The 23,601-nt window shown below is 36.5% G+C and overlaps 3 protein-coding genes across 4 annotated transcripts; 1 reads left to right on the top strand and 2 right to left on the bottom strand.

Moving 5' to 3' along the window:
- Positions 1–519: 519 nt before the first annotated feature.
- LOC126621248 (uncharacterized) lies at positions 520–2,348 on the bottom strand. Its single transcript, XM_050289652.1, has 2 exons — positions 2,096–2,348; positions 520–979 (listed from the first exon to the last, which is right to left on the bottom strand). Exons 1-2 carry the CDS (start codon positions 2,276–2,278, stop codon positions 797–799), a joined length of 366 nt encoding a protein of 121 aa, XP_050145609.1. The 5' UTR covers positions 2,279–2,348; the 3' UTR covers positions 520–796.
- A 7,003-nt stretch (positions 2,349–9,351) lies between these two features.
- Positions 9,352–12,948, top strand: LOC126621246 (NAC domain-containing protein 54-like). Its single transcript, XM_050289648.1, has 4 exons — positions 9,352–9,717; positions 9,986–10,266; positions 10,997–11,371; positions 12,350–12,948. Exons 1-4 carry the CDS (start codon positions 9,561–9,563, stop codon positions 12,590–12,592), a joined length of 1,056 nt encoding a protein of 351 aa, XP_050145605.1. The 5' UTR covers positions 9,352–9,560; the 3' UTR covers positions 12,593–12,948.
- Positions 12,949–21,546: 8,598 nt separating this feature from the next.
- Positions 21,547–23,082, bottom strand: LOC126621247 (transcription factor MYB8-like). 2 transcript variants are annotated; one of them, XM_050289650.1, is made up of 3 exons: positions 22,839–23,082; positions 22,593–22,722; positions 21,547–22,314 (listed from the first exon to the last, which is right to left on the bottom strand). In XM_050289650.1, exons 1-3 carry the CDS (start codon positions 22,966–22,968, stop codon positions 21,588–21,590), a joined length of 987 nt encoding a protein of 328 aa, XP_050145607.1. In that variant the 5' UTR covers positions 22,969–23,082; the 3' UTR covers positions 21,547–21,587. The 2 variants fall into 2 exon arrangements, with proteins under 2 accessions (XP_050145607.1, XP_050145608.1); XM_050289651.1 differs by having other exon boundaries at positions 22,593–22,738; positions 22,839–22,981.
- Between the last annotated feature and the right edge of the window lie 519 nt (positions 23,083–23,601).

Raw genomic sequence — 23,601 nt, 5'->3', positions numbered from 1 at the left:
AATGAGGTCCTCTAGTTATTGCTACTACAAGCACACACATTCTATGGTCGAAGGCACTTTCTCTTTAAGGTATTGTATGGCGTGGCATCGTCCGATCACTTCATCTTCGACTTCTTCGATGGCGAGGCCAAAACCCACTCCGGCAGATCAAGTACATGACATGTTCAACGACACATCTAGGCTCGATACACTGCTACTTCTGCTACCTTCAGCTGGTGATGGGGGTGTCACAGTTTCACTCATGTTACAACATATCAATTTTATCGTCCACCCATATTCTAGCAGCGAAAGAGTTGCGTCAAAGTCATCCTCCCTCGTTCGACCAAAAAAACAAAAAACCATCCTTGCTCACTCCGTCGATAAGAGATACCATCAATTAAAAGTGTTTGCACCAGCACCAGAAGCCCCCAGTTCAACTTTGCCATCCCAATATCGCTTGTATAAAAATAAAAATGCAATTTAGAATTACACAGGATCACTCAAAACTAGTTAGCAACTTAATATGGCACTAACCGCGCGTTTGGAAACACTCCACAATATTTTCTCATATTCCAAACCGTTCATGATCTTCATTCACAGTTTATCCTTGCAAAATTTCGTCTAAATCGCAAAGCGTTTCAATATCTAATTGTGACAAAAATCAAATATCTAAAGTGGAAAGCGTCTTAATATTCATTTAAAAAGCAGACACATCCCACAAAGTTGTGCATAAGTATAACATCAAAAACGCAAAAACCCATCATCCATGTAGTTGTTCTGAAGAAATGTACAGATACCCCTGACAGCATAACTCCATCTACTTCTGTTCTTTCTCAGATTCAGTATTGCTTGGCTTCGGAATTGGTTGAATTCTCACATATGGATTCCTAGTCAATGTCTCTCCTTTCAGTGCAGCAACATAGCGGTCGTTTGTGTTCTCCTTTCGCTGCAACTCCCCAAGGAATTCTGCCAATCTTTCTTTATTTACTTGCCCCATCCTCTGATTCACAATTTCAAGCAAAAAACTGTCAGCATTTGCGGTGATTCAGAGTACGAAACCGTTTCAAGAACAACCCGAAATTGAAATCCATTTGAAATAAATAAGTTAGCTTAGCTTTCGATAACAAGATGTTATAAAACTTATTATCAGCAACAATGATGATGCTGTTGATACTAACATGAGATTTCTTCACTTTTTCCGATCCAATAGGGATCAGTACCGAATGCCTTTGTAATAGGTGAGACACGAACGAGCAATGGTTCCTCAACAAGATTTGATTTGATTTATTCACTGTTTCTGATGAATTAAGCTAATGGGAAGAATATGTAAAATAAGGTAAATGTTGGAACCGAGACCAACTTAGAGGGGTTATCGACGAGCAATCATCTGTTCTAGAGCCGAATGAGGAAAAATGGAAGCAAAACTTGCCTCAAGACTTCCAATACGCTTCACGATCACACCGAATTTTAACAAAGTGTAAACAATAAAGTAAAAGGCAAGGTCCTACAAATTTTGTGAGGCACAATCTTAGCAAAACAACCTTGTTATAGATATTGGAGAAGCAAAACTACTTGGTTGAGTTGGTTCCATATCATCAAACACCACAATTTTTCGACATTCTAGCATATGGATGTATGTGCTTCTTGCGGGAAGCGCTTTAAGAAAGTAAAAACATTTTTTCTAAAAGCACTATCAGTCATTTTAAAGGCATTTCCAAACGAGCCCGTACATGTGTTGTAAACTCGTGAATGAAAATTAATCAACCGGATGTATATCCTTTACCTAAAGTAGTTTGAAGCTTACACACATTGGTTTCAACACACCAAAATTTTCAGGTCACTTCATAGACGAAGACGGTTCATTTTATCAAACACATTACTCATATAACATATTACAACTTCATGAACAAGTCAAGATTGCAGCTTTGAATTTGCATCAAACAAGAACAATCCACACAAACCTAATCATCAATTTGATCACCTAACTTCCTCGCGATTCGAAACGGGGTTCGTCTAATACTCCACAAATTAACAATTTTTGCGGAATTACAAGCAAAACCCATTTCTTAAAACCGAATATAATTTCAGAAAACCATGGAGTTTAACAGAAACGCACCATGGATTCGGGTCGGGCGTTGCGGCGGAGCTCGGCCTCCAGCTGTTGGTTTCCGGAGTTGGTCGTCTGCATAACGAAGTAACCAATAACGCCCGGAACGACGCCGCAGACGGTGGCGAAGGCCAAGAAGAAGGGCGTCGAGTCACGGGTCTTGTTCACTATCCACCTCCACAGCATCGGCATTCTCGACTTGAAGCTCGTCGGTCCGTCTCTTTTGCCTTCTCTGGTTTTCGGTTCGTTTTTCTTCTGTTCAGGTTGGATTGGGCTCTTATTGGACTTGACACGTGTCTTTCTTCCGTGGACTAAAGACTTAGTACGTGGTCTCTTTAGCTGGACTGAGGTGTCACAAGTGTCTGAACCTTTACTCTGTACGGCCCATTGGTTTCGGCCCAATGACAATGCTTTTCTTACAATTTTTGAGGTGGTTTTTGGCGGTGAGTATTTATCCGACCCAACTGGCTAGACCAGCCTATTCGAATTGTATGTGAATAGTTTGACCAAAGATACAAAGAAAAATTAATGAAAATAACTTGAAAATTTTTATTTTTAATGATAAGGTAAATTGAATAGTATCATGACTGACGTTTTAGTGTAAAAATGTGATTCTTTGTTAAAATGAACAGTACCGGAAACTTTTCGTTAAAGTTCGCAAGATACAAAGATACATTCAAACAACCTATAATACCAAGGGCTGGTTGGTATTGCTGTGCTTTGAAAAAAAACTGCTTTTGCTGTGCTGTGAGAATAAGCGGCTGTGAAATAAAGCTGTAGAGTGTTTGGTAAACGTTTTTGTAAAAATGCTTTTGAAAAAAAAAACAGTATTATAGTGTTTGGTAAACTTTTATGTAAAACAAATGTGAAAAAAAGCCGATTTTTCAAAGCTGGGTTTTGCAGCTTCTTGTTTTTAGCTTTTTTTCACCCAAAATTGTGAAAAAAAACTGAAGCTGAATGTTTACCAAACACAAAAAAGCTCCCAGCTTTTTTTTATACGAACTTTTTTCAGAATCACTTCAGTACCAAATCAGGCCTAAGATGCACATATAGTATTGTCGAAGTCAAATGCGTGCAACTCAAAACCATCAATCTTTAGGTACGGTCTAATATCTTAGTGGATAGGATGTTAACCTTCTACAGTTCTTCTACCTATGGGTTTAGGATACGAACTCCCCCCTCTCTTTAATAATCCTGAAATAAAACTAAAAAAAAAAAACCATGAATCCCTATTAATTGATAGATTGGAATTTAAACATGAACACTAGCAAAGAGTCATCAAAACCTGCGTCACTTTATTAGTTTAAGTTAGATGATTAACTACTTTATTAGTATAACTAATTAACTACTTATCTGGTGGTTTACACTTTTATTCCAATTGGTAAGGAAAGAAAACTGAAAATCAAACCCCCTTGGTCTTAGTTGCGGCTGCAAAAGTGCAGACCACCACCATGTCTCGGTGTTTGAGATTGAGTTGATCCAACTTTAACCCTTCAACTTCAAGTTGTTAGATAGGCATGAGTAGTTTAGGTCAGAAAACTAAAGCTGTTTTCATGCGGTTACCAAATGACAGATGTGGCCTCCCAGAAGGGGCAGAGAACCCACTTGAAAGATACATCCCCAACAATTTTTCAATGTGATCGGTACACGAAGTGGTACACCACATGTTGCTATACAAATGATAGGATATATGTGTTAAAAAGTTAATAACTTTAAAAATAAAATTTTCACCACTAATATAAAAACACATGATGTACCCCCTTAGATTCCGATCACTATAAAAAAATTTCACACTAGAAGGAAAAATAAGAATCTAATTAAACATTTGTCTTTTCTGCACAAAATAAAATGATGTCGATAGAGATAGATAGAGAGATATAGACACAGAGGACATTTGAGAATCTTTTGTAATTGTTCAAAGCCAACCTTCTCTCTCTATTCTCTCTACAGTCTTCCACAAGCGCCCACAACATCCCCACCACCATTCCCCTCTTTGCTTTGCTTTATCTCTTACCCTTATGTAAGATCATCATCGTGTGAAAGGTTGCATGGCTTTAGAACCATTTAAAAATCCACCTCTCTCTCTCTCTCTCTCTCTCTCTCTCTCTCTCTCTCTCTCTTTGTGTGTGTGTTTAATATTGAGTGACTAAAATACATGTTAGGAAAGTGGTTTACAAATTTAATATTGACTGAGAGTTAGAGTTTGAATCATGGTTATTATTTTATTTCATAGTATTGCGAAGGACGGTTGGCAAATACCACAAAAAAGTAATTCTTTGCAAAGACCTTATAACCCTCTAGCTCCCTCCCTTAATTAATCTCTATCTAAATGTAATTGGTTATGTACAACTCATTTGTTGTTGTGGTTGAGGTGTAAAAGCCATAAAGCCATTTAAAGAAAGAAAAACAAATATAAAGGCCTGTTTTTCTGTAATCATGACCATATAAGTTCACTTCTCAACCTAAGAATTACTGTTAAATTAAGAAATCAATGCTAACACTTTAAGCTTTGCACATATTCCTAGTTCTCGCTTAATTTGATGAATACATAATCACATCTCTCATAACTAAGTTTTGCACATACGTGAAGAATATGGTCAATAAATGTGGCGGATTTAGCATTTTACCTTAGATCGATCGAAAGCCAAAATTTTTACACCATCATCTTATACTAAGGTCAACTTTCATTCATGCTCGACGAGTGAGTCTTGCAATCTAGCTCCCTCATGCATTTGCACTTGAGGGCATGTGAACAACTCTCTCGTCACCTTTTTGGCTAAAAGCATGTGTATATACAAAATAATTATACATAGGGTTTAAGACGACTTCATTCCTTATGATAAGTTATAAATATCATATCTAAGGCTACTCTATAATGTATTTTAATGATTGGAGTCCCCAAAAAATGATATCCGAATTCAAAATTGTTTGGTCATCTATGCTAAAAAACGCGGTTCATTGTGGATAATAAAAAATTGAATGGATAATCCTTGACAGAAAACAAAAAATTGAATGTTCTGATTGTTGAATCACATCCTAAAAAAAAGAAAGATATTGAATACCATAAGGGGGATAGGGTTCCACCAATATACTCAATATGTCTTCTATATTACTGATATCCTGTAAATATTGTGTTGATATAGGATGTTGGCCGGGTACCAAATGGGTGCGGAAATATCTCATGACATGTTGTCGTTATGGTTCAGTGATGTCCCAATACATTATCACAACATGTTGTCCAGAATCTCACTTCGTGAGTAGGAAAGCGAGATCACCCTTAAAAAGGAGCTTATACATCACTTAATGGGAAAGAATAGAATCCTATCCATGACCTAAACCTAATTAAGTTTATTATGAATAGTATAATTTCATTGATATACACAACAAGAAGATACAACCATTATATGTAGTTGTGGGTGCAAGTGGTCCTCTACCACAGTGGTTAAGAGGGTGTTGCCCTTGCACCACCGCATGGGTTTGAACCTCGTTAGTTCCCTAATCTAACAAGTTTGTCATTTGACAAAAAAAAATATACAGTTGTGGGTAGGCTAAAATAAGGAAATGCAATGTAGTAAATACAAAAGAACCAATTGCAATCAACTAGGAAAAGGAAAGGCAGTCTATCAAGGATTAGATGGTATTTGAACATTCCCGTCTGGCGATGGAGATGTTGTTGACGTGATCTGAGAAGAGATTTTTTAACCTTAACATATTTTCCACACGCACCCACCATGCAGCTAACCACAATGGCTTTATCTACGGTACACATAGTACTATTTGTTAGTTCTAAATTCTAATATGTTCATGTAAAAGAATCTGATCCACAAAATGTAGTACAACTACTTCTATAGGAAATTTTGGTTGCGTAGACAAAATCATTGAACTTAGGATAGTGTTATTCACACATTCATTTTTATTTCTTACACACTCTTTTTAATTTTTGGTCATTGGATAAGCATTGAAGAAGATTAATGACAAAAAATTAACAAAAATATGTAGAAGGTAAAAATGAATGTATGAATAACACTTTCTCAAATTAAGCTAGTAAATTGGTAACCATCTTCCTAAATCTTGCATTGTGAAGCACAATAAAACATATGTAATTTCAACTTTTTTTTTCTGTGTGATTGCTATATATATATACACACACAGCGTTCTTTTTCCTTTCTAATCATGCGCGACTCGGTTAATCAGTATGAGAGTCATGGAGAGAGAGAGACCAGTCAAAGATTTGTGTCGTAATCATGAAAGATGTTAGCATGTCTTTACCCAAATGAAAATGATATTTTAAGGAAAGGAACTAAAGGTTCACTATAGAGAACAAAAAATGGTAAAGAAAAAGCAGTTTGGATGGCAGGAAAAATAAAAGGAAAATTATTAAAAAGAAAAAGAAGACTGTGAAGGTGTGTCAGGTATATTTGTTCAGATGATCAGGGGTCCCCCACCAAGTCATCAACTGTTGAATGATAAAAGATTAAAAGTGTTCTTTTCCCTTTGTGATAAAAAATAAAAAGAGATCATAATTGTCCAATGGCCCCATCAAACTCATCCATGGTAAAGCTGAAAATAAAAGAAAGAAAAAATATCCTCCAATTTGTTGTATGATCATGAGTTCTACTTCTTATACCGTAACAACTTGGTTTTTCCAGAGTTAATGTATCTCTTTAATTTAATAATATAAGTAAAATTATTTGTATGAAATATATTCATTGGCGTGTTACATTTTGATTTAATAATACAATGCTAAGAATATATATAATGCTATTTAGGTAAGAACGGTATAGTGGAAATAAAATCAATTATAAATAAGTCCTTATCCAACAAGAGGGCGTATGAGAAGATTAAACATGTGATCGTTTAACAGAGTCTCTGTTAATTATTACTTGTTTATTCATGTCGAAATACAATTGGATTAAAACTGAAAAGGATCATTTGATGCTGTGACTCATATATATCATTACTACTTTTATCTGTTCAATACAATGCATGAAGTACGTATGAACAGAATTGAATTGGGGTCCTTTTTTTTCGAGAAATATTATACTCTGGATAATATACTTGTGCCCTATTCATATACCATATGAATATTGTATAATTATGTTCCCATCTGATTTTCATGCTAAAATATTGTATTAATCCATTACGACCCACATCCATTACGACCCACCTCCTGGAAAAGTAGATCATCGTCATCAATCGTATGCTATACTAAAAGTACCAATACATGTATTGTTCATAGCTTTAGTTTTAGGGAAGACACTCTGTTATTTGTCGTTCAAGACATTACCGAGAATTGTATGCAAAGCGTTGTCCTATAAGAGAATATAGCTGCTATATTTAAAGTATATTTATCAACTTTATTTCTTGTCCTCTTTGATGTTTTTTATTCACGATTATCTTGATAGAGTTACCATATGATTTCTCTTCACTTAAGTGTGATTTAAACCTAGCTAAGAACTTCTATTGTCCCCTTCCTTTTTGTTCCATGTACTTTACATTATTCTCTAGTTTTTCAGATCGACTTCTTGTGCATTCTTTAACGTCAACTCGAAATTGGTGAATAAATCGTAAAACAAAAGGCCATAAAAATGTTTAACCCTATTTATTAGGTTAATTGTTTTGTTTGGATCAATGGTAACATAATATTGTTTCAACGTGAAAGTTTACTGTGTAAGAATTTGAGTATGATTTGGTTTATTGTGGCCGGCTGTTTGGTTCAAATTTAATGCAGGAAGTATTGTAGGAAAATGTTTGGTTTAGTTTCAATTGAATAAGGATTGGAATGTAATTAACAAACCCTGTGAATACACTCATTATAGGACCATGATTACTTGTCAGTTTTTCTACTTGGATTCTAATAGGAGAGATAAGTACATGTATGTATGTGTGTGTGTGTGTGTGTGTGTGTGTGTGATGGCCTCTACTCTCACAAAACTACGTTTTTATATATTGAATCGAAAGCCTATTATCGATTAAGCATATCAGAGTTTTGACAGAGAGGACTGCCATTGAGCTCGATTATGGCTTCGTCTTCTACAAGTCCTGGATGTATGATTGTTGGTTCTTATCATTTTGTCGCTTAGGGCAATTATAGAGACTTCATAGTGTCATCATAGTGCCCATATAGAGCTTGTGCAGTGCATTTTAAAGCCTTTGTAGTTTTGATTAATATCGTGGTTTATTTGCTTAACCTTGGTCTTGTAATTGAGCGTGTTACTCTAACATACTCTACAAGGTTATTCTCATTGTTCTCCCTTTTCTTTTTAAAAAAGGGGACAATTGGTGGCAAACCACGGTTATCCACCTATTTCGGGGGCCGAAAAGACTCATAGAGACATTTCAGCCTCCCCTAGCCACATGTCTAGCTTCCACACCAGCAGCGGGTTTTGAACCTGAGACCTCCAGTTTTTAGTTTTAAGGAAACCTCGTAATTCGTCATTTACCACTGCATGTTCAGATTATGTTATCCATAAATCTCTTACCAAGATTGAATAGCATGAGTGGCAAAATTATAAAAGGCTAATCGATATATTACTAGTAGTTTTGAAATTTGAGGAGCTCCCCCCCCCCCCTCTCTTTTTTTTTCTTTCTTATCGCATGAATCGATCACTTGAACCAAAACCTTTAATTAGAGGGAGACATAGTTTTTTTGTTTGTTGAGTCGATTAGAGAGAGAAATAGTTGAACAAACATACTGCCTACGTTTATGATGATCTCCAGACCTCATCAAAGAGCTACTCTAATCCCAAATGTTCATAATCTAAGCCCTAATCTATACCTAGGTATGCAAAGAATATAAGAATGGATTGCAAAATAACCAAAAAAGCTGTGGAAAATGATAACGTCATTGATTAATGTATTCAATAGTACAATACATCAAATATTGTGTGTATAAAAGTAAATAGATCGATCGAGTAATGTATACAATAGGGTTTGTGATTGGAGAGGGATTATCAAATAGAAGAATAGCCTATTAGGGCATAGTATTGCGTGTTGTAGGGTATGGACGGTTGAGTGGCCCACGCAACCTTTTGAGGGGGCCTCTGTTTTTCGTTAGTTTGCGAGCAGACAAAAGCAGGGAAGCTTCTTATCCCTCCCTCAGCGTTTTCACACAAAACCTTACACATGGAATCTCTTCAAAAGCCAAGATCCAAATATCACCATCCTAATATAGTAATATTCCCTCTCTTTTCAACCCCACTTCACAGTCTTAACTACCAAAAAAACCATTCTCTCTTCTCTTGGATCTCATCAGTCGTGGAAACAGCAATATAAGTAATACTCGGGAAATCTAAGGGCAAATGTTAATTGTAGCTTTGATGCCAACAGTGGCCTATAAAGTCCATTGTCGCACAAGCCAAGCCAGTTTATTAGTTCAAGACCAGTGTTCTGCTCTCTCTCTCTCTCTCTCTCTCTCTCCGTGTGTTTGTCTTCATCTCTCTCACAGTCACACACTCGGAGAGTGCTAGCTGCAATGGCACCCATGAGTCTTCCTCCTGGATTTAGATTCCACCCAACAGATGAAGAGCTTGTTGCTTACTATCTGGATCGAAAAATCAATGGTCGGACCATTGAGCTAGAAATTATCCCAGAGGTCGACCTCTACAAATGTGAGCCATGGGATCTGCCTGGTAAGTATTTGATTTTGTTTCTTGCCTCGTGTAAATATATAATTCCAGTAATAATAATATGAATTTCAAGCGAAATTAATTAAGAAAGTTGAGGTTTTATCACAAAACCAATGGAAAATATATGGAATAGTCCAACCCTTATAAGTTCTTGTAAAGTCCCTCGATTTATCAACGTAGGATTCACACTCTCAACACTTGAATCCATTACAACAGGACTCCAGAAATCCTCTAACTGTGCGTAGAGTTTGACATATTCTGTTTACTGTAGATAAGTCGTTTCTTCCGAGCAAAGACATGGAGTGGTACTTCTATAGCCCGAGGGATAGGAAGTACCCCAACGGGTCGAGAACGAATAGGGCCACTCGAGCTGGGTACTGGAAAGCCACTGGAAAAGACAGGGCGGTGAGTAGTCAGAGGCGTGCTGTCGGCATGAAGAAGACATTGGTGTACTATAGAGGTAGAGCCCCTCATGGTATTAGAACCAACTGGGTTATGCATGAGTACCGGCTGGTCGATTCTGTGTGTGCCAATGCGTCATCATCTCTAAAGGTATATATAAGTATTGTAGCACATCACTGGTTGTATGGTTTAATATGCATATAATGACAATGAATAAGGGCTAGCTGCTTCACTGAATAAGATATATCAGTCTTGCACCCTTATAAATTAGGGTTTGGTGAGTTTTCCAAGAGAAAAAAGATTTTTAGGGTTTCTGATTTCTAGAGAAACTTTAATTATGTACAAATTATTGTAACTACCATAGAAGAATTATTGGTAAATTAGGGTTTCCAATAAAGATGTACATGAATCCAGTGCTTGACTGATATATTAAAGAGCACTTCCCAGTATGCACTTTAACTAGTGCACAAAGCAGTTAGCTAGGAACATTAATTGAATATGAACATCTTCCTGTATAAATATCATAAATATCATCATATACAGGTCATAGTTTACGGCATCATTTGTACATATGTAATGTCTTGGACTCGAATAAAAGCAAATTTCAATATCACTCTTTGTATTTTTTATTGCTTTAATTTCTTTCTTGTCCTTTAAAAGGAATTAGCTTATCAACATGATGATTAAAGACTCTTCAGTCTACACTTAGGTGTACTTGCTAATATCTTTTTCTAGACTTTAGCATCAGATATATTTCTGCTCTTTTTTTCTCTCTTCTTTCTGGATTTGCTTTTCAGTTCTTGTCCTTGTTATGCTTACATGTATATATGTAATTTTATCATGCCATGTTTAACTTTTTGGTTATTTTGAACTACCACAGGATTCTTACGCATTGTGCCGAGTGTTCAAGAAAACAATACAAATGCCCAAGAATAACAAAGAAGAAAAGCCAATTGGGATTAACAATGCAGACAAGGATTCAATCTGGGTCTCCAATGAACAATTGTTTGGGGAAGAAAATAGTGGCATTAATGAGGGAGCTTCAAGAGGGATTGAAACTGATCAAGATGAGAATTATTCCACCCATGGTTATCCCAAATTTCCATCTGACACCTCTTCTTCAGATCTCACTCAAGGCACACCTACTGAAAATGGCATAGCTGATGATTTACAAGCTACATTTGCTTCTGATGAAGCGAACAGTTCTGCTGATCTATACTCTTTTGGTGTCCACTGCTCCTCAGATCTAGTTCAGGTTTGTACTAAGTACCATGTACAATTTCATTTCTTTGGAACAATACATTTACGCGCTCATGATAGGAAGTGGTACAGTGGCATTAGTTGGGTCATAGGATAACAGGATCATATGATAATAGTCAGGGTCACTTGTTTTTAAACAGTCTATATATTATTATGTTATCAAACTATTAACTTAAACATTATATTTAAGCATACATGATCACATAATCAATGATTAAGATTAATAGTTTTGCAACCATACGCCTACATTTATAACAAAATAATATGCTCTTTTAAAGTCTTTTATAATCTTCCTGATATGATTGCTTCCTTTGCCAAGGCTACATTTTGGGAAATATTCTACTTTTGTAGATAGCTAATCTGCTTTACCTCTAAGGCTTCGTGTTCACACCCCCGTATATATATATATATATAAAATTATAAGTTGAAGCTACGTAAATGAATCATGATCATGGGCACATTCAAACACACGCAAACCCTACTATGATTGGTTGGATGTGGCCCACAAAAGAAGGCATTGGAGTTTTCTTTTGATCTTAAAGCAACAAAAGTTGCAAGTAATGAGTTTTATATCTTTTGCTAAAGCTTCATTCAAAAATCTTTATAGTAGACTGATCCAAATGGGCTTTCTTCATCAACTTCTATAACTTCTTTTGACTGACTCAAACGTCTTTCTTCCTAATTTTCCTCAGAAGTGCTCCTCTCCAACTTCTCTATCCCCAATGCCTTTTAGTTTTAGTCATCTCCCTAACAATTTGAGCGCTTCCCTATTTCTCTTTTTTGAAAGAAAAAAAAAGCTGTTTGAAATTGATTATGTATTAACTTTCCAGTAATTGCTTATATGAAGTTCATTATATATATAATTTGTTTACAATAAACTTCGTCATGTTATTTTCCATATATACATGTCTACTTAATGTGTGTGTATGCACCAAAACACTAATTTATTGTATCCGCTTGCCAAATGATGCAGGAAACGTATATACCACACAATACGAGCGTATTGAATAGCTATCAATTTCCTTACCCACCCTTACAACTTGAAGACTTCCCGCAGATCAATTTAGCTGCAGAGACAAAAACAGCAAAGCCCGAAATCATCGACGAGTACATGTTGTACGACAAGTTCAAGGATTGCATGAATGGAACGTTTGAAGAGATCTTCTCTTTATGTTCCTCTCAAGACAACTCTGTGGCCCTCTCCATGCAAGACTAAGTACTATACATACTAACACTCACATTTTCATACTACAATTCATTCATACACAAAGGTAGAATTAAAATATTGTGTTCCACTTGCTAAATAACTAGCAATTGTGGAGATTTCGTATTGCCAGAAAATGAGATTATCATGATAAGGCTATATATAAAGTACTTCACAATGGAGAATGAAGTACTTTATATTATTCCCAGAGCATAAATTTTTTTTTTCTTACATAATTTTCCTTGTATTGGTTAATTCCCCCCTTTTGCATGTTGGTGTTGAATCGTGTTAGGTCAATTTTGGGAAGGGAAATGGATAAGCTGATTATTGTAACGGTATTATTTGGAAAGAAGAAGATTGTTGGAACAGTGTACGTGTCTCTCCATTGGAAAATGGTTACTATATTTACATGGATTATATACTTAAACTAAGTACTTAATTAAGTAACCAGTTAGATAATCATGGGGCATTGAGGGAGTGCGAAAGGTGCAGTTGCACAGGGCCTCAAATTTGAAGAGGCCCTCAAAAATTTTGTCACCTAATATTTGTATGTAATAATATTCTATATTTAAAATTGCTTTTGTTATGAAATAATGTTCTATATTCAAAAATTGATTTTGTTAGAACTTTAAAATCACATCTTAAATCTCATCTTACACCCCTTATAAGTGTAATTTTTTTTCTTTCTAAATACAAAAATTTAGAGTACAATAATACACCATAAAAGACGGTATTTTTTTATATTATTATATAATAATGTTACATATTCAATTGAAACTTTAAAGTTAGAGTTTTTGAAGTTTGTTTTCTTGTTTAGTTGTTTAAGATTGAACTGCTTTTGACTATTTAGTGAACGTTGTGTTTGTAGCTCTTTTTACTTATTATTAATGACATTTTTAAACTTGCAATCAGTGAGTGTTAAACTTTGTTTTGATTTAAGTGATTGTTTTCTAGTGTCAATACATTGTCCTACATTTTTTAAGACTTATCTTAAGGAGGGGCACTTTAATAAATTTCGCACAGGGCTCCCAAAATCTCAGAGACGGCTCTGACCATGAGACTTGGACAATTAACTCAAAGATGATGGTCGAGGTTTTGAACTGACTAGGAACCGTATAGTAATTCTGATACGATATTAGACCACTACTGAATCCAATTCGAAATGCATCTTTTAAGTTATGGAAGTGATCAACAGTATATTTAAAGTAACAGTTTACAAAAATTATGAAATCATTTCTCAAACAGTACAAACTACAACTATTTTAGACAACAGACTTCCAAAGCTTCCTGCCAATTCTGCATGTTTTTAATTTTTTAATTTTTTTTATTTTAATTTTAATTTTTTTATTTTAATTTTAATTTTTTTTATGGAAACTGATTAATATATTAAACCAGAGGAAAGCCACAAAGGGCAGAAAGCCAACAAGGGCAACCGAAATACAACTAGAAGTGAGAGAGGGGGTACAAACCGACACACCCAAAGCCTTGGCGTCAACCCAAACTCACAACCAAAAACTAACTCAGGGGCAAGGAAGGCCGTCTTTGTTTAGAATGCTTCATGATTTTCACTGCAAGTTTTTGTTTTGTAATGGAAACCATGAAGCATTTTATCATGGGGTGTGACGGTCCCGACTACAGAAGCAATGTTTATGTCTAAGACTACGCCATGTTTATGTCCAAGCTCGTATTACATATTTTTAACATATCATAACCTGAAGAATATGTTTGACCAAAAGAAAAAACCTTAAGAATATGAATATGTAAATCTTTCAAAGGAATTATTATAGGAAACATATGCATTGGGCCGCTGTAACAACCAAAATCTACCGGTGCATTAGAGAGAGGTCAACATGAGCAGTGTGATGAGGACCAATGTACATGTTGGGATTCATGACATTTATTTAGGAAGCCCAAGGGGCCATAATCTACATTATTGAAAAATGAATTTGCTTATAAAGAAAAATGGGTATATCTAATCATGGACAGCTGGTGCCTTTGAGTACTCCTTGAGAATTAGTTAGATTATTACAAAAAGTCAAGCTTGTTGTAAAATCGACTATGGGTGCAGTGGAATAAATGAAACAAGACACAAAATTTACGAGGTTCCTTTACAGTCAGTGTGACTGGAGTACGTCCTCGGGGCAGCAGTGGTGCTTTCATTATAATTTGAAATAATAGGAGTACAAAGATAACTCTCTCTATTATCTCCTCTCATCTTCCTCTATTTTCTCTCTTCCTCTTCCTTCTCTCTCTTCCTCTTCCTTCCTTCCTCTCTTTCCTTCCCGTGAACTCTCACATCCATCTATCCCTTTGTTGTGTTTCATAAGGCTTGTTTTTATACAAGTAAATCACATGCTAAATAGTGGAAGGGCAACTTGCCCATTATTTGAGTGGACATCCATTTCTACAACACTCCCCCTTGGATGGCCACAAGTCTTCGATTGACTCGTTAAAATCTTGATCTGTTTTGGATGCTCCCCCTGATGAGTATCTCCTCCTGATTTCAAATCATTTAGGTTGATCGTTGATTGTTCTGCTTTAGTCTCTTAGTAAGAAGAGTTGCTGAAAGAGTTGCTTTACTTGTTGTTAACTTTCCACAGGCTTTTTCTTGAACTGGGTTGTAGGACTTTCTGCTAGACTAGCATCCAAAGGTTTGAATTTACTCCTTTTATCTGGAGCGGAATTTGATTCAAGAGTAGTGAACACTTGATCTTGAATCAGACTTGTGATTTCTTCAAGGACCTTCAAGGCTTGATCTTGAATAAAATTGGACCATGAGGAACTTCATGTGGCAAGTGATCTTCAGTTTTGTCAGGGATGAATCAGCATGCGTTTGTTGCGCTTGTCTCCACATGCTTCAATGTATCATTTTCACTTTCTTTACTTGCTCCCCTTGCGTAAGTAGTATTTTCCCTGCTTTTCCCCCATGCATGTGTGGCATCTTCTTCGGCAGTATTTTCCCTCTGATGTCGGAGTGGAGTGCAACCCTTGCATTTGGATGGTTCATCACTTCTTGGTGACTGGAGACCCAGCTCCAACCGTTGAAGATGACTACTCGAGAGCAACACTAGGTAAGCAATCAGGAAATGTTCCAGGCAGTCGGTTCCTTATTGGGAGTTTGAGTGGAGGTTCCGACATATTGCTTTCTTTATCCTTGTCTTCGCAGGCAAGAACAAGGACAAAGGAAAGGACAGGGAGATTGCATGATATGAGATAATCTTGCTCTGGTCCCTGAAGATATGTGATAATCTTGCTCTGGTGTGACATGTTTGAAGAGGTATTCTCGGAGAGGAAGAAAACTGAGTATTTCGAGATGCTATGTTGAAGATGCATTCTCGGAGATGAGGAAGAGTTAGGTATTCTTGCAGTGTTGCGGGTCTGCCTTGTTATGGAGAACAGAGGTCGACATATATAGAGATTTCTCAATAGCAAGTGGTGGTGCTGTGCTTTTACTCTTGTCAGCAACTGTGGTGTAAATAGAACAGTAAGATTTACGCGTTTTCAACTTTGTCAGATATCTTTGACAAAGTTGCACGCGATATCTGAAAAAGCTGGGATTACGTCTGAAAAATGCCAACGAACTTTATTCAGGAAAATCTGGCTTTTGAAATTCGGAGAGCGGTGCCTCTTCGATCTTTGAACAAGTGGCTCTGCTGCCTCTTCTTTTATAGAGACATCAATTGTGTTCAAGAGTATGCTCAGAAAGTTGCTGCCTGTAGAAATTTCCTCTATCTTGCACTTCTGAAATTTTATTTGACCTTTGTTTTTCCTTCATCATTTCTGAAAAATGACTTGCCCATCTAACATTTGCTTAGATTTGAGTCTTAGGAGTGATACAGACGAGCAGCGTCATGATAATATATGGCGCCCGTCCTTCTTATCTTCTAATGGTCCTCTTACGGTTGGGGACTCTGTGATGAAGAATAACATAACCGCTACTGTGGTAGCTAGGAATCTTCTCACTCCAAGGGATAACAAGATCCTTTCAGAACGGTCTGAAGAGTCGGCCGTGCAAGACTCCTTGGCTCTCAGTGTTCAGTGTGCTGGCTCTGTGTCCAATATAGGCCAACGCCTACTTGCTCAAACTTGCCAAGTTGAATCATTGATGGCGGAGGTGGCAAGTCTTAAACAAGAGATCAGAGGGCTCAAGCACGAGAATAGGGTGTTACACGTGCTTGCAAATAGTTACTCTACGAGCATGAAAAGAAAGCTCGACCAACTGCAGGAATCTGAAAGTCGAATTCAAAGTGATCACCAGAGGTTCGTTGCTAGATTCCGAAAGCAACTGATGCCTTCCCCTTCTGGTGTTTTGCTAAGTACTAGGGTGCCACATGATCAATCTCCAGTGCCTCCCCATTTTGGGGTACTTCCGAGTACTGAGGCTTCACATGAGCAACCTTTGTGAAGGCTCCATCCTGTTTACTTGTTTTAACTCATGTGTATGTACATATCTGTAATTTCTTGGAGATGTTAATAAATAAGCTTTATTTCATTCAATGTATTGTGCCAAATACAATAAAGCATATACTTTACTAAGATGTGGTACTTCTGGACCAAGTATTAATTTATCTTTACCCTCACGAAGATAAATGATTATTCTTAGTGTCTTCATCATATGAGTATTCAACTCATAATCTTCAATCCATATGGTTCTTTTAATATCATAAATATCATGGATAAGATTCGTGTTGGTAGATTGTTCAATCTGCAGCTCGAGACAATAATTCCTTCAACACTTTATAATTTTTCTAGACTCTTCAGGAGTCCCAATTTAATATCATCAACTCTTCAAGAGTTCTAATTTAATGTCATTGACTCTTGCAAGAGATTTTAGTATGTTGCAACAATATCATACTGATAGTACTCACTAAGGCAATTTATATCATCCATTGATATTGAGTATATATTTTATGCTTTACCCTTCAGGGGCTTACTTCAAGATTTTGAATCCTTCAAGGATTTTCTACACTTCATGACACATTTTCCTTTGGAATTCATACAGAGCAATTTGCTCCCATGTATACTTGAGGGATTTACTTATGGAGATATGATGTGGGCGACTCACAACCCTTCGTATATAATTCTCCATTTATATGAACTCGTTTATAAGAGTATAATTTCAGGTTTCAATTAGTAACCTTGTGTCATATTATGTGAGTGTATTACAAATGCCGATATGTAACCTCCTTGGTTCAACATCTTTTGGCTATTTGTATTGTATTCAAATATATATAGGTTCATTTGTCCACGTTTTTACAAAATTGTAATGGAATTGCCTTTCTCCATTTTGGCCAATAATTTTTCTTTTGTCGACGAACAAAAGAACGTGACTCAATATTAACACAGCTCATTGATGAATTTAGTAGCTACTTGTAAAAACCAAAATTACCATTGGTTATCATCAATCTGTGATCCCATATTCTCATGTGCATGCGCATGCATAAAAACTTTTCATTTCTTTGGATATCCATTGCCTCTTCAAGGGCATGATGCTATCTCTTCCAGGATAGTCATAATTTAGAGAATGTGGATCATAACCTCCTCTTGAGCTTTATAGAGCTTGGATTTTAATCTCCACTTCCGGGAGTTGAGTCTTTGGAACCTATACATCTATCATGCTACATGCATGAGACATCAATATTCCCATGTCTGTGGATTTTCCTATCTGGGACGTGTATCCATGCGGCGACTGTCATGCTTCTGGCATGCAACAGTTATGCTTCGAGAATGCAATAGTTCAGTAGTGCCATATTATTCTTCTTTCGAATAACTGAACCTTTTGAGTCTAAAAATCTGCCACGCTTCAGGCGTGCAACAGATAAATCATTTACTGTCTCATTATTTTATCCAACAGAGACATCAATTCTTGTAGACACATTTGCAGTAAGTATATATGATTTCATCACTTTCGTTGCATCATTCAATTATTCATATTTCATTTTCTCATTGATTGCTTCGTGAATCAAAATAAAATAAATTCTCTTCGTTCTTCTGGAACGATCCTTTCTCGTCATTCTTCTGGAATGATATTTTCTCCCCCTAACAGCGGAAAAATTGTCTTATCAAAATGACAGTCCGTAAACCAAGCGGTAAATATATCCCCAGTCAAGGGTTCTAAATATTGAATGATAGATGATGTTCAACATCAATGCCTAATCTACGATGATGCCTCATTTCAGTACGTTGTGGCAGTCTTACAGGCACATAGACAACACAACCAAAAACTCGTGAAAGTATAATGCTTGGTTGGTTCCCAAACACGAGTTGTACTGAGAAGTATTGATGGTTGGTAACATGTCTCAATCGAATTAATAATGCATCATGTAAAGTTTACATGTTCCTATGTAGAAAATTGGCAATTTCGTTTTCATGAGCAGAGCGTTGGTAATTGATTTCACCCACTTAATAAATGCTTCTGCTAAACCATTTTGAGTATGGACATGAGGAACTTCTGGTCCTTGTTTAATAGTCTGTGAACTGAGACTCTTATGTCCTTTATTATAGTTAAGTTGAGGCACTGAGGCACTTTAAACTTACGGTACTCATCAAGGAATTTCATGTCCTGATCTTCAGGATCAAAGGACTTCATGCCTGATCTTTTTGTATGATGGAACTTCGGGTCCAATCATTTTATATGATGAGGATCAAGAAACTGCAGGTTCTGATATGATCAAGGAACTTTGGGTCTTATATATACTCATTGTAACAAAAGATAAGTACAATAAATAAATTAAAGCAATATGCGGTAATTCCAGCCATAATGAATAAATTGCATTTAAATAAATAAAGCTTGTGACAAGGGCTTTAATTCAGCACCATCAAAACTTAAAGCAATAGGCGGTAAAACCGTTCATGATAAATAAATTGCTTTAAAGTAAATAAAGCTTGTGACAAGGGCTTTGATTCAGCACCATTCACATAAATATCAAAGCTTTAAAACAAAGGGTAATAATTCTACCCACTGTAAATAAATTGCTTTAAATAAGTAGAACTTGTGACATGGGCTTTAAACCAACACCATGCACATAAATATGCCAAAACAGAAAATGCAATGATTAAGTCCTCATGTTTTGCTTTTTCATTTTGTTGGTCTGCCACTTCTTTTGTTTCATCCCTTTTATTTTTATTATTATTTCACAGTTCGAAGTCATTTTGGTTACTCAGTAAATAATAGTAACAATAAGTTCCAATTGGTGTTCCTCCTCCTGTGAGTTTCGAAAAAGTCGAAACGGTTCCTATAAGTTTTGGAGTCAAGAGTGTCTGCAACTTATGAGAAGATCAAACCGTTAGATTTAGTTCAAAATTTAGTATGATATGGATAAGAGGATACCAAACAACTTTCATGAAGAAACAATTTCGATTTGAGCTACCGAAATGGAGTTTTGGTACTCATAAGGTGGCTGCCCAGTTTTCTGCGGAAATTGGAAACTGGTTTGGTATTTCAGACATCTGCGACGATCGCACCGTTAACATTTTCTGAAATTTTGATATGTTGTAGATACTGAGCAGACGAACAACTTTCAAGAAGAAAGTATTTCAATCCGAGGTCCGCAAGTTGGAGTTCCGAGGCTATTTACATGGCTGTCAAATTCTCTTACAAATTTTGAGTCTTTTACTCTTTTGCTTCTGCAAAGGATGATATACAGTCATATAACAATATATATAGTTGCTTCAAGAAAATCAATTGTACTGAGATTTGAAGATGAAATGAAATTTTTTTCTTATCTACGAGATTCCAACTGAAGGAGGTGAACAGGATTTGTGGCGTTGTGCTTTCCACTGACATGAGAGCTTCTCGTGCTGATAACGTGTTGTAAAATCGACTATGGGTGCAGTGGAATAAATGAAACAAGACACAAAATTTACGAGGTTCCTCTACAGTCAGTGTGACTGGAGTACGTCCTCGGGGCAGCAGTGGTGCTTTCATTATAATTTGAAATAATAGGAGTACAAAGATAACTCTCTCTATTATCTCCTCTCATCTTCCTCTATTTTCTCTCTTCCTCTTCCTTCTCTCTCTTCCTCTTCCTTCCTTCCTCTCTTTCCTTCCCGTGAACTCTCACATCTATCTATCCCTTTGTTGTGTTTCATAAGGCTTGTTTTTATACAAGTAAATCACATGCTAAATAGTGGAAGGGCAACTTGCCCATTATTTGAGTGGACATCCATTTCTACAACAAAGCTATAATATTTGTTGGCTATCCTAGATCGGTGAGGGAATAAGAAAGAAAGAGTTTACATATGATTACTTCACTATAACTAATATCGATGTTTTTTGCGATAAAATCTTGCACCTGACGGATTGGGCAGGTAGTAATTATGGGCCCTCGCTCCATAGATTTGAAAAACTCAACTTGGTATCAAGCCCCGTGCAAGCCGAACAATTTTGGACTCCATGGAGCCGACCTCTGAGTTTCATCTCCATGTGTGACCCAATTATTGGTGTCCCACGTGCGGGGGCGTGTTGGCTATCCCATATCGTGAGGGAAAGAAGAAAGAAAAAGTTTAAATATAATTACCGCGCTAACTAACTAATACCGAGACCTTTTGTGATAAAATCGCACCCCACACCTGACGGATTGGATATGTGGTAATTATCAAGTTGGAGAAGTATTGGTGTTATTAAAGTGGGACCCTCGGCCCGTAGATCTGAAAAATTCAACATATATATGTATATGTCATCATTTCCTTTGGATTTTTCTATTTAGCCATTGGCAAAATTTATTTCAAATATAAACAGTCGAGCGCACTACAACAATAAAATGTTAATATGTTTAGCAAAGATTTTTCCCTAGCTGAAAGTCCAATTCCTCCAGAAGTATATGTTCTGGGCAGTTACTCTCGCGCTGTTAAGTTTCATGCGACGATTAATTCGCTGAAAAATGGTCAAAGAGTCGCCAAAAGGTGGTTCCCTCACCATAGGATACCTCAAAACGTGTAAAATCTGGAAAATATGGCGAGAAAAGTTCAAGAAAACTTGGTTAAATTGTTTGAACGCAAAACAAGTCTAATATCTCCATGCAAAATTACACATAGAGTTCAGATCCTGAGATATTTCTCCACACGACATAAGTGTAGACTCGACAAAGCTAAAATCAACACTAGAACTTTCAAATATTGAAGCATGATCCATATCCTCAATACCCTTAATTTCCATCTGATCCAAGAGCGTATCCTTTTCTTGCTGTAGAACTACTTCTTCTCCCTTTGACTGCTCTCCCACTAATATTCTTGGTGCTTCAAATGGTTCAGTACCAGAAGCCCAGATGTTACTATTTTCCAAGAGTCCAAACACTGATAGGTTCACCGAGGAAGACGGCGATGAAGAGGAAATATTATTGATCAGTGTGCTGTGATCAGTGGATTGTTGATGAGGCAACCTGGTGATGTCATTGAAGGTAGGATCGTCAACCCTAGTCCAAGAAGCATTACTAGGGTTTTGACCATGATCATGATATTGATCAGTAGATAATGTCACATTAATAGGTGATGCATTTATTTCAGTTAAATGTACTGAAATGGGTTGCTGTTGATTATGTGACTGTAGCAGTGGAGATTGGCTGCTGCTTGCAGCGTTGTTAGAAGCTGACCTCTGATGATGAGATTTAGGAAGCAAGTTGTGGGTTTTTGGGTCTAAACCTTGTGACATGAGCTTTTTCTTAATGCATGAATTCCAGAAATTCTTCACCTCATTGTCTGTTCTTCCAGGGAGATGCTTGGCAATCTGAGCCCATCTGTCACAACCAAACCAAACAACATCAAATTGTGATGAATCCACTTTTTCTTTCGTCCTTTTGGCATATGATGGAATAGAGTAATGTTAGAGTGAACATTAATTTTATTCACATAACGTTAGTTGAAATTAATGATGGGTGGTGCTACTGCTAATTAATTAACAACTGATCATAATAGTTGATGTAATTCAACAACTGAGCATAATCGATGCCTCTAATCTTACATTTTTAAGAAATGAAATATTGTTTGACAAAAAATTGGTTAATTAAATCCTCACTTGTTACCCAAAATTCTGTGAACATCAATGATAGTCTGTTCTTCTTCAGGAGTAAAGGATCCCCTCCTGAGTTCAGGTCTCAAATAGTTTATCCATCTCAACCTGCAACTCTTGCCACACCTCTGCAAGCCTGCCAGTACCCCAAGCTAAAAATAAAACTTTCTCACTCACAAACTCATGAACTTGATAAATGTAATCAAGTATATGTGTGTGTATATATATAAATATATATGTATGTATGTATACCTGCATGTTTTGGGACAGAACTCCAGCTGCCATGACCATGGGTGGTAATGTGTTTCCTGAGCTTCTCATCTTCTTCAGGTGACCATAGACCTCTCTTCACCTTCTGTTTGCCGCAGCAGCGGTGGCCCATCTCAACCCAGCTTCAACACGCTCTTCCTGATCTACATTTGTATATCATACATACTAAGGGCCATCACTCTAACGGGCGGTCTCTCTGCTTGTCATTAGTAATGAATTATCTACAAACAATATATGTACTTATATATAGACATATACTTGTTTATAATCAGACGTAAAATATATCAGTTTTCAAACCAAGTAGATAGTCAATTATTTGATTAATTAATTAATGTAACAGAGAGACTCCTATATGTACTACTGTGTCTGACATATGCATGACCAAGGCCAAGGCAATCTTTAAGTATAACATATGTTCGATATTCATAATTGATTGCTGCACAATTACATTGCTCATTCTTTCTACAACAAGGATCCTCATTGTAAGGATAAAAAAAGGGATGTGTTATTCACACACCCCTTTTTACTTCTCCTATACCCCTTATTAATTTATTTCATTTGATCTTCTTCAATTCATCCGATCCAACGGTCGAAAATTAAAAAGGTGTGAGAGAAGTAAAAAAAGGTATGTGGATATCACATCCCTAAAAAAATGCACCCAGCTTTCTTAGGACTACCTACCCCATAATGCACTTTAAGGACTGAAACCATTCATATTTTAGGTTCTCAATCAAAGGTTATCTCT

The sequence above is a fragment of the Malus sylvestris genome, chromosome 5, assembly GCF_916048215.2.
Source record: "Malus sylvestris chromosome 5, drMalSylv7.2, whole genome shotgun sequence".
Taxonomy (NCBI): domain Eukaryota; kingdom Viridiplantae; phylum Streptophyta; class Magnoliopsida; order Rosales; family Rosaceae; genus Malus; species Malus sylvestris.
This window is presented reverse-complemented; position numbering and strand designations above follow the sequence as displayed.